Genomic DNA, 12,318 nt, shown 5'->3' with positions numbered 1-12,318 from the left:
AGTATCTACTTCAACTTCACTACAAGATAAACCACTACTGACAGACACAAACACTCCACCACCAATTCTGCCTAATCTATCTTTCCTGAACACCGTCTGAGACTTCGCAAAAATTTCTGCAGAACTTATTTCAGGCTTTTGCCAGCTTTCTATACCTATAACGATTTCAGCTTCTGTGCTTTCTATTAGCGCTTGAAGCTCAGGGACTTCAGTAGCTGGCTATTTGCAAGTGCGAATGACGCTGGAACTCAGACCTGTTTCTTTTCCACTATCATGCGTAGTGGCAGAGATGTACCCTTATTGCCACTCTTTCTAAACTCTGTCAGAGGTTCTCTTTTTTTCCTTGCAAAAATAGTCTCATCTTGAAATAATATGATAATATGATGGAGAATGGCTTCGTAAAAATTTTGATATGCTGAGGGGAAAGCACATTCATTTCATTGTATACTCTCTCTACAGTTTTGTCATTGAACCAACATATAATTTGTGACTAAGTTATTATTTGCTGTGTTCTTTCCCCAATCAGAATTTTTACTGTTCAGTATACCAGAGTCTCTCTTTGGCATGTGGAGAATATCAGGGATTCAAACCAGGATAGCTTGTGTGGAAAGTCAAGTCCGGTTTCATTACCTTTGTTCCCCACCCCCACCCCCTTCCCTCCGTCTGAACTTGTGCATTATCACTAATGATCTAGTGGTCAGGTAGGGCATTAAACACTAATCTGCAAACCTTCAGAGATTCTGTAAGACTGTAGCTTTGAAAGTAGATCAAGAAATGTACATTAAGAGTACTGTATTGCCCATGAAAGGCACATGTCCATATTTAAGTCTCAGACTGAGAGATACTTTCCATGTATCAGGAAGCACCGCTTGTGTTTTATCAATTATGTTTAGGCTTTGATCTTTCTCATCTGAAGTTAATTTCTCCTGCTATGTCATATCTGCAGTTTCTAGGTAACAAAGGACTTTTTCATTATAGGTAACAACAACATACAAAGAAACAAGGAGTGATGCAGAAAATAAGGAAACAGCAGACTTAGCATTAAGGGGTTTGCAGCTGTTATCAGAGTGGACTAGCGTTGTAACTGAATTGTATTCGTGGAAACTTCTTCATCCAACCGACCACCATCAAAATAAAGAATGCCCACCAGAAGCAGAAGAATATGAGAGGGTAAGTAGCCTCCTCCCCCCCCCCCCCCCCATAAAAAGCTTTCCTTCATATGCTTGTAAAATAACTCACTTGCAACAAATTTATGCCTTAGGCAACACGTTACAATTATACAGATGAAGAGAAATTTGCACTTATTGAAGTAATAGCAATGATAAAAGGACTGCAGGTGCTAATGGCCCGAATGGAGACAGTATTCACTGATGCAATACGACGTAATATATATGCAGAATTACAAGACTTTGTTCAACTTGTTTTGAGAGAACCATTAAGGAAAGCAATAAAAAACAAGAAGGATCTCATCAGGAGGTAAGAATATGACATGGCAGTTAAGTGACTACTTTTTTCTGTTTGTTACTTCTGGGATTTTGATGAAGTGGTTTATGCTCTGCTGTTATTTTTTCCCATTTGTTTTTCAAGGGATAGCTCTTTAAAACAATTTTCAAACGATTTCTGCCATAACTAACAAATATTTCTGAGCAAACTGTATTATATTTGGCCATTGCAACTGCCATTGCCAGTTATGGTGGTAGCTGATTATACTAAAATATTATACATTTTTGAGTTTTACAAAAATATTGTTTGAGAGTTGTGATATTGCAATAAGTCCATTAAATATAATTTTGAAATGGAATTAAAACAAATCATGTTTTACAAGCGACACACACACACACACACACACACACACACACACACACAAGTAAATTAAGCATTCCATATCATAGACTTGACCTTCAAAAATTCCGAATTTTTTGCTCTATTCTTTCTGTCATTTGGAACATTTGAAATATTAGATTTTGATTCAGATTTCTTAGCTTCCTTAATTCATCCTATTGTGGTCCTCTTTTTCCATAGATATGTGACTATCTGTCCGGTCAGTGTCATGCCATACAAATATCTTAGGAACATCTTCCGCCTCCTCATCCTCATGGTCTTCAAACTTCTGCATATGTTGTGGCAGACTCTTGTGATCTTTTGAGTTTTCCACCTGTCCTCATGCTGGATCATGCCCACAAATTTTCTTAAGATTCTCCTTCCCAAGACCTCTCACTTCTCCATGTTGTAGTTCATTAAAAGGTATTCACTGATGTATAAGCATTTTGTTTTGATAATAATATTAAGCTGTATTGAAAATACACTTAGCGTGAACAGGTTTTCCCAGACCAAGTAATCTTTCCATTTTTGATATTGTGTTGCTGGTAACATTTGTTTTCAATCCATTCTGGCTTTCACTCTTCCAAGTACTTGAATTTCTTGACCCTTTTAATCCTTTTCTGATGAGATCTTTTGCTTTGTTCCTGGTGATCTCCAAGAGATTGACTTGTATTGTCATGTCTGCTGAGCTGTGTTAAAGGATTTTGCAAGAATTTAATTTAAATCACTTCTGACTTTCTTCCTAAGCATATTTCATTGTTTCTTGACTTTAAAATTCTGCATCTACATTCATACTCTACAGCCACCATTAAATGATGGCAGAGTGTCCCTTCCATAGTACCACATGTGGAGTGCAGGAAGAATGATTGTTTAAACGCACCTGTGTGTGCTGCTGTTAGTCTAATCTTATTTCCCAGTCCCTATGCCAGTGACATGTAGTGGTTTGTAGTAATAGCCAACATTCTTAGTTGGTTCTTGTGCTTTGTAAGTTGGCTTTCGTGGGACAGTTAAATCATCTTCAAACATCTTCCAGTTCTGTTTTTTCAGTGTCTCCATGGGTCAAACAATCATGTGACCATTCTTGTTGCCCTCCTTCCTGTTTGTTTTTAGGATGACAGAATGTGGAGTGTGGTGAGGCATCCAGTCAGTGTGCTGGACAGTAATGATACAACATTAGCAGAACAAGAATTTATTCATCAAAGTTTACAATCATGTATTCTCCTCTTTCTCTGTGCCCAGGCTGGCAGTGATGCAGCGTGTGGCCTTGGAACTCAGAACTTTCTGACGTTGTGTTAGCAAACTGCGGAGGATGTGGCTCTCGGCGTCTGGCTCACGTAATCATGGTCTTGCGTGGGAGACAGGCCTCATGATCAAATGGCCAATGATGTTGCCTGTATGGCAGGTGTCACTGGCCAGAATGGAGACTGCAAATTACTAGAGCACCTCAAAGAGGTGTGCTCGGGTAATGCCTCACATCTCTGTATGTTGTGTAGATGAACAACAGAATATTACTTACCCAAGGATAGCAGACATTGTCGATGACTGCTTACAGGTACTATTCGAGGGAAAGGGGGGGGGGGGGCAGAGGTTAGTGTGTGTTAGAAGTCTTCAAGTCTACTCATCATTGTTTGCAAGGTCAGCAGCTCACAGTGACAGAGTCTGGTAGATCAGACATGTAGCAGCCTTCGAGGTGAAAGTCATCATGGTGAATGGTAGCAGCACATCACAGGTTTGGCCTTGTAGCTGATGTACTGCAATATGATTGACACTAAGGCTCAAAAGTGTATGTTTTTATTATTACTAGTTTGAGACAGTAACGTTATGTCGAGCTGGCGATGACGGAATGAGGCCTACCTTTTCATGCTCATCAGTGGTCTTCACCACCCCTCTATTTCATAAGAATGGCATTCAGGACTGTAGCTTGTTGCTTTTCCACCATATCTGCAAGCTGATAGCTGCTCTTGTGAAACTTTTGCTCTCTTTTGAAATCCAGCTGTTCGGTTACAGTAATGAGATACCTTTTCTTCACTGAGATCTTGTTGCCGAGTTTCATTCAACCACCTCACTCTTGAGGTGAGGCTGTGTGATCTCTTCCAGGTTTGTTCTGCTTTCCAATATGTCGGCTTTCTACCTGTTTGTCATTTTGATTGTGACACGGGGTATTGGCTGGCTTGCCCCTGTCTGGAGAGGACTACAGGAAAATTTCACATTTCTCCAGAATATGTTTCTGCTATGTGAGATTTCTCTACATTCAATATCCCTTCGCAGTCATATCTGGTGTGGGTCCCACATATGTGAATGATGTTGTAGAATTGGTCACACAAGTGTTTTGTAAGCAGTCTCCTTTGTAGACTGATTACATTTCCCTAATATTCTACTAATGCATTGAAGCCTGCCACCTGCTTTTCCTATGACAGAATGCATGTGATTATTCCATTTCATAACCCTACAAATAGTGACACCCTGTTGTTATTTGTGTGAGTTGACTGATACTCATAGGATACTAAGCTTTTAATTTTGTGAACTGTACAGTTTTCTATTTCTGAACATTTAAAACAAATTGTCAGTCTTTGCACCTCTTTGAAATCTAATGAGTATGTGACTAAATATTTTTTCAATTTTTTTTTTCAGACTATACTTTATTATAGAAATCACATTTTATGCAAGAACTCTGAGGTTACTATTGTCTGCAATGTTATTAATATACAACATGATCTGTAAAGGTCACAACATGAAGTTACTTCTATATATTGCGATAACTCTTCATCCAAGACCCTCCCTACCAAGAAATCTTCAATCCAGTCACAAATTTTGTTTGATACCCCATATGATAATACTTTTGTTAATAAGTGAAGGTGTGGTACAGAGTCAAACACGATTTGGAAGTGAAGAAATACTGCATCTCCCTAACGGCCTTGATCTATAACTTTCAGGATATCAAGTGAGAAATGCATGAGTTGCATTTTATGTGGTCTATATTTCAGAATCAGTGCTGGTTGGCTTGGGGAGTTTTGAGATACCTCATTACTTTTGAGCTCAGAATATGTTCTAAGACTGCACAACAAATGAATGTCAAGTTTGATGGACTGTAGTTTTGTGGATCACTTCTGCTATCCTTGTAGTGGATGTGACATGCGTTTTGTACCGAGGCTTGGTAGTTATGGTTAAAACAGCAGTCAAGAAGACTGGAAGTAGTAACAAGTTTATTCAGGACACAGTTACAGGAAGAAATAAAACTATCAAGCAACTGTACGGTGTACGTGGGTTACGGGAAGACATAGCACTGAGGAAGTAAGCACTTAGGATGTTACTAGAGGAGATAGCACCAGTCTGGTAACTGTGTTGAAGTGTGCAATGGAGCCCTAGCACTGAGGTATAATCCATGGCCTAAGTCCGTATGTAGGTATCCACTGAGGGAAGGATATGTCAAATTGGTGGAGATCAGCACTGGTCAGGAGTTATTCTGGACAAGGAACTGCGGAGCAGTTGGCACAATTGCCTGGTGTAACTCCCAGTGGTGACTGACTTCTCGGAGGCCGCACACTGGCCTAAGTGCTGCTGAGGTGGAAGTATACTGTGTGGATTACCTTTGTGTATGTGACTTATGGATGGAAATAGTTCTTTGCTGGCTGTGCCTCCTGTCATCAATTGGAGTATTGCCAAAAGGCAAGAGTAGTGCCTGCAGTAGTGGTGTTCTGAGTTCTCGCCAATAACAAACCACATTGTTGTTGTTGAGATGGCTTGCATACACATCTTCTGATAGCAGACGGTGCTTGAGGCTTCCATGGGACATGGGTGTGCTTGTAGTTGCAGTCCAATCAGAGTGTGGGTTTGGATATCCCACTGTACTTTCTTCAGCCATTGGGCACAGTTTTTTGTTAGAGATCTACAGTATATTATGATTGAAAGAAGGGCGAATTCGACTAAACAATTGGTATATAATCTGATAGGAATTCCACTGGGCACTGAAGCTCGGTTTAATTTTAGTGATTTCAGCTGTTTCTCAATTCCACTGACACTTAACTTTTCTTTGCAGTGGTGTGAGAATTAATACTCATTGCCTTTCCAATGGGAAGGGAATTTGAAAATGGAGTGCTGGCATTTTTGCTTTGGCACCTGTCTCAGTGCCTGGACCCTAACTTTGGTGCCTTAAAAAATGACTTGAATTTCTGTGGGTTTTGTGAGGGATCTTTTGGTAATACTCTACTATGGTAGTCATTGATGTCATGCTGCCTTGCCCTCTTTGGCCAAATGCTTTTCATTCATCACCTCTCTGTCTGTAGCCCTATGCTATAGTTTACACCTATTATGCAGTTCAAAGAATGTCATGATTTACTTCCGAGAGCTACTGATAGTATTTATTTTTTGAAGAATCAGTTGTGGTTCACGAACAGTTGTTGTTGTTATGGTCTTCAGTCCTGAGACTGGTTTGATGCAGCTCTCCATGCTACTCTATCCTGTGCAAGCTTCTTCATCTTCCAGTACCTACTGCAGCCTACATCCTTCTGAATCTGCTTAGTGTATTCATCTCTTGGTCTCCCTCTACGATTTTTACCCTCCACGCTGCCCTCCAGTGCTAAATTTGTGGTCCCTTGATGCCTCAGAACATGTCCTACCAACCGGTCCCTTCTTCTTGTAAAGTTGTGCCACAAACTCCTCTTCTCTCCAATTCTATTCGATACCTCCTCATTATTTATGTGATCTACCCATCTAATCTTCAGCATTCTTCTATAGCACCACATTTCGAACGCTTCTATTATCTTCTTGTCCAAACTATTTATCGTCCATGTTTCACTTCCATACATGGCTACACTCCATACAAATACTTTCAGAAACAACTTCCTGACACTTAAATCAATACTCGATGTTAATAAATTTCTCTTCTTCAGAAACGCTTTCCTTGCCATTGCCAGTCTACATTTTATATCCTCTCTACTTCGACCATCATCAGTTATTTTGCTCCCCAAATAACAAAACTCTTTTACTACTTTAAGTCTCTCATTTCCTAATCTAATTCCCTCAGCATCACCCGCCTTAATTCGACTAATTCCATTAACCTCGTTTTGCTTTTGTTGATGTTCATCTTATACCCTCCTTTCAAGACACTGTCCATTCTGTTCAGCTGCTCGTCCAAGTCCTTTGCTGTCTCTGACAGAATTACAGTGTCATCGGCGAACCTCAAAGTTTTTATTTCTTCTCCATGGATGTTAATACCTACTCCGAACTTTTCTTTTGTCTCCTTTACTGCTTGCTCAATATACAGATTGAATAGCATCGGGGAGAGGCTACAACCCTGTCTCACTCCCTTCCCCACCACTGCTTCCATTTCATGTCCCTCGACTCTTATAACTGCCATCTGGTTTCTGTACAAATTGTAAATAGCCTTTCGCTCCCTGTATTTTACCCCTGCCACCTTCAGAATTTGAAAGTGAGTATTCCAGTCAACATTGTCAAAAGCTTTCTCTAAGTCTACAAATGCTAGAAATGTAGATTTGCCTTTCCTTGATCTTTCTTCTAAGATAAGTCGTAGAGTCAGTATTGCCTCACGTGTTCCAACATTTCTACGGAATCCAAACTGATCTTCCCCGAGGTTGGCGTCTACCAGTTTTTCCATTCGTCTGTAAAGAATTCGCGTTAGTATTTTGCAGTTGTGACTTATTAAACTGGTAGTTCGGTAATTTTCACATCTGTCAACACCTGCTTTCTTTGGGATTGAAATTACTATATTCTTCTTGAAGTCTGAGGAAATTTCGCCTGTTTCATACATCTTACTCACCAGATGGTAGAGTTTTGTCAGGACTGGCTCTCCCAAGGCTGTCAGTAGTTCTAATGGAATGTTGTCTACTCCCGGGGCCTTATTCGACACAGGTCTTTCAGTGCTCTGTCAAACTCTTCACGCAGTATCATATCTCCCATTTCATCTTCATCTACATCCTCTTCCATTTCCATAATATTGTCCTCAATAACATCGCCCCTGTATAGACCATCTGTATACTCCTTCCACCTTTCTGCTTTCCCTTCTTTGCTTAGAACTGGGTTTCCATCTGAGCTCTTGATATTCATGCAAGTGGTTCTCTTTTTCTCCAAGGGTCTCTTTAATTTTCCTGTAGGCAGTATCTATCCTAGCCCTCGTGAGATAAGCGTCTATATCCTTACATTTGTCCTCTAGCCATCCCTGCTTAGCCATTTTGCACTTCCTGTTGATCTCATTTTTGAGGCGTTTCTATTCCATTTTGCTTGCTTCACTTACTGCATTTTTGTATTTCCTCCTTTCATCAATTAAATTCAGTATCTCTTCTGTTACCCAAGGATTTCTACTAGCCCTCTTCTTTTTACCTGCTTGATGATCTGCTGCCTTCACTATTTCATTTCTCAAAGCTACCCATTCTTCTTCTACTGTATTTCTTTCCCTCATTCCTGTCAATTGTTCCCTTATGCTCTCCCTGAAACTCTGTACAACCTCTGTTTCTTTCAGTTTATCCAGGTCCCATCTCCTTAAATTCCCACTTTTTTGCAGTTTCTTCAGTTTTAATCTACAGTTCATAATCAATAGATTGTGGTTAGAGTCCACATCTGCCCCTGGAAATGTCTTGCAATTTAAAATCTGGTTCCTATATCTCTGTCTTACCATTATATAATCTATCTGAAACCTTCTAGTATCACCATGGTTCTTCCATGTATACAACCTTCTTTCATGATTCTTGAACCAAGTGTTAGCTATGATCAAGTTATGCTCTGTGCAAAATTCTACCAGGTGGCTTCCTCTTTCATTTCTTAGCCCCAATCCATATTCACCTTCTACGTTTCCTTCTCTTCCTTTTCCTACCGTCGAATTCCAGTCACCCATGACTATTAAATTTTCGTCTCCCTTCACTACCTGAATAATTTCTTTTGTCTCATACATATCATCAATTTCTTTGTCATCTGCAGAGCTAGTTGGCATATAAACTTGTACTACACAAACAGTTATCTGCTTCATAAAAACATTTACACCTTCACACTAGGTGATAAAAGCAGTGGTGCCAAATAATGAAAGCCATGAATTAATCACTGTTGTCAAATACTAAGAAATTACATCTACATCTACAAATATTCTCCGCTAGCCACCAAGCAATGGGTGGTGAAGGACACAATTCACGCCAAAGTCATATTTCCCCACCTTTGTTTCACTTGCGGATCACGTGATGGAAAAACGACTGTCTCAGCGCCTTAGTACAAGCTCTAATTTCCCTTATCTTTAAATGGTGATCATTGCGCGATTAGAAGGTTGATGGTAAATAATAGATACTCTTCGTCCTCGGTGAAGATCGGATTTCAGAATTTAGTGAGCAGCCCCTTCCGTTTAGTGCTCCGTCTATCTGCAAGTGTGTCCCACTTCAAACTTTCTATGAGATTTGTAATGCTATCGCGATTGCTAAATGTACCAGTCACAAATCTTGCTGCTCTTCTTTGGACCTTCTCAATCTCTTGAATCAGACCCAACTGGTAAGGGTGCCATACAGACGAACAATACTCTAAGACTGGGTGAACTAACGTATTGTAAGCTATTTCATTTCTTGAAGTACTGCATCGCTTCAGGATTCTACCAAAAAACCGCAATCTAGAGTTTGCCTTACCCGTTACTTGTGTAATCTGATCATTCCATTGTCAGTCATAAATATGTCCAAAACAGTGTACGCATTAACCACCAGCAGTAACGTTATGAACAGAGGCATCGTATATACTGCAGACTGCACAGCTGATTGATGATGGTGTGTGGATTGAAACTGGTTGTTCAATAATGGAATTTTATTAGCAGCTGTTTGCAGTAAGGGATAACATTCTTCAAATATTTACAATCTGTGCGCCACCATATTCTTAAAACATATTCTTTAGAAGTCTTTACGATGACTGTATACCATAGAGGATCACTCCCATCATGAACTGTTCTAGTAGATGCTCATCTATCAAGTGTGTCGTGAAGTAGGCATTTTATTTTTTTAGCTTGGTCCACAGTTCTTCAGTGAGATGTGATACTACAGCCTCTTCAACTAGTTTGCTGAACATACAAATCTTCCCACTAGTTTTAGCTTCTCTTCATGTTTATTATTACAAGTGCATCATGGTCACTGATACCAGTTTCATGGTAATCATCTTGAAAGAGCCCGTGTGTATTTTTTGCCATTTGATGTAATACATATCTATCATGAGCGGGCTTCTGAATTATCTGTTCTAGGTAATTTTCAGAGAGAAGGCTTTAGTAATGATTTGCAGGATATCTTATCGTGTCCGTCACTTACAATACTTTAACTATCCCTATTGATTGTGGGATGTTTAAAGTCTCTTCTGGATCATGACGATATGATAGAGCTACTAATGTATTAGTGAACTCAGATTTTCTGTAAAGTTTTTAGTTACACCTGCAGGTGAGTGGTGTTTGATAGAAACATCCATTTTTAAGTTTATGGCACTCTTGATACTGTCTTACTCAATCAATCCCATGTGCAGCTTCAGTTTCTATCTTGGTGATTTTGAGTTTCATGTTTACTGTGAAAGATACACCACCTTCATATCCGATTAGCCCATCCTTTCAATATACATACAAATTTTTCCCCAAGAATCTCACTGCTATCAGTTATGGATTTTAATCAGATTTCTGTCCCTGGTGTTAAGTGATCTCCACTGCTTTTTAGGAGTACTTCAAATCCTGGCACTTTGACGTGAATACTTCAGCAGTTAATGATTAGTATTGTAATACTGTCACTTTTGGGGGACATTTTTTTGAATTTTACACTGATATTGCTGGGCCTCTTACAGCTGTTGTTATCTGGACTACATGGAAAGTCACTGCCTCTGATCTGTAGTGCAGTCTTGATCCATTTAGGAGCACCCTACAGCTCTCAGCCCTATGGCACAGTTCTAGAAGATGCAGGTTAGCTTGTCACAGAACCTTTGAAATCTCTGTTTCGAGCCTTGTAGTCGAACCAGGATGAGATGGCCACAATCATTTTGGGGACAATGCTGCAGATTATGAGCTTTGTTGAAATTCCATGGGCGTGGCTGGTCTGCTCGACCTTTTCTTTGGGTTACTGGAATGATCTAAGTATGACCTCAGAACCTAGATGGCAGGTTTTGTTCATTCCAACATGTGCCACAACCGGCAGTTGTTTGTACTGTGTTCCCTCAATGGCTGCCAGAAAACCCTCTTCAACATGTTGATGTGGCCCCTGAGTATGCACACTTAGGGCGCCTTGTGGTCCTTCTCATTTTATGTTCCCAGTTATCATGTTCTTCTCTTGGAATAAAATTAAATGAGATTTGCAATAGCACATCATCCTTATTTTATTTATGTCCGGATTTTGAAAAGTTGGGAGGGTTGTCCATGAACTTCAGCGTGAAAATTGTGTTTTCTAGAGTCTCTTTAATTGTACTCACCATCTTGTTATTTACATAAAATTCTCTAATTTTTTCTCTGTTTTAAAATGTAAATAAGTTATACAGAACTGCAACCAGTCACTTTTTGGAATAATTATGTTTTATTCCATGAACTGGTTTTCGAACCTTTTCGGGTCCATCTTCAGATGGTTTCAGGAAGGGGTGCTGGCTCTATGGCAGAAAGATGGGTCACACTTTAATGTATCACCATGACTACAGCTTATCTGTCGATATGGATGTAAATTTAGTTTTTACTTACTGCGACAGTATAGGCGGCTTTTTTCGGTTAGTGTCCATCTGTCTGCCTCCATTTTGATGTCCAGTAGTTATATAAGGACACACACTTCCACACAAACTATATTAATTTACACTTTGACAGCGAGACTTTTCCAGCATCCAGCATCTTTGTTACAAGCAACAGTTGTAAAGCGCATGCTGGATGCTGGAAAAGTCTCGCTGTCAAAGGGTAAATTAATGTAGTTTGTGTGGAAATGTGTGTCCTTATAACTACTGGACATCAAAATGGAGGCAGACAGATGGACACTAACTGAAAAAAGCCGCCTATACTGTCGCAGTAAGTAAAAACTAAATTTACATCCATATCGACAGATAAGCTGTAGTCATGGCGATACATTAAAGTGTGACCCATCTTTCTGCCATAGAGCCAGCACCCAGCATTATGCTACTACCAGTAATGATGTAACCTCCTGAAACCATCTGAAGATGAACGAAGGTTCGAAAACCGGTTCATGGAATAAAACATAATTATTCAAAAAAGTGACTGGTTGCAGTTCTGTATAACTTATTTACATTCAGTATACAGTCATGGTTCTAAAATATCCATAATGGATAAGCATAATCTGTTTTAAAAGTTTATTTGAGAAGAAAGAAGTGAATAATTTTGGGTAAATACTGCAGAAAGTGCTGGTGTGTGGGCCAGATTCTTGGTTAGAGATTATTCTCAACTGAACCAAGAAAAGACCTGTTTTTATGTAGAGAAATTAAAATGCCATTAACCTAACATCATCTAGGAAAAGATAGATACATAATAATGTGGTAGAACCAATTAACAAGGGCTTGATT

At 39.5% G+C, this 12,318-nt stretch overlaps 1 protein-coding gene across 2 annotated transcripts in view; it reads left to right on the top strand.

The window, feature by feature from the left end:
- Positions 1 to 12,318, top strand: part of LOC126095197 (cytoplasmic FMR1-interacting protein) — a 159,206-nt gene that overhangs the window by 40,257 nt on the left and 106,631 nt on the right. For both annotated transcript variants that reach the window (XM_049909930.1, XM_049909929.1), the window contains exons 7-8: positions 979 to 1,170; positions 1,262 to 1,476. In XM_049909930.1, coding sequence (XP_049765887.1) covers positions 979 to 1,170; positions 1,262 to 1,476 — 407 coding nt within the window. The remainder of the gene's footprint in view (positions 1 to 978; positions 1,171 to 1,261; positions 1,477 to 12,318) is intronic.

This window comes from Schistocerca cancellata, chromosome 8 (assembly GCF_023864275.1).
Source record: "Schistocerca cancellata isolate TAMUIC-IGC-003103 chromosome 8, iqSchCanc2.1, whole genome shotgun sequence".
NCBI classification, from domain to species: domain Eukaryota; kingdom Metazoa; phylum Arthropoda; class Insecta; order Orthoptera; family Acrididae; genus Schistocerca; species Schistocerca cancellata.
The sequence above is the reverse complement of the archived record's forward strand: the minus strand, read 5'-3'. Positions and strand labels throughout refer to the sequence as shown.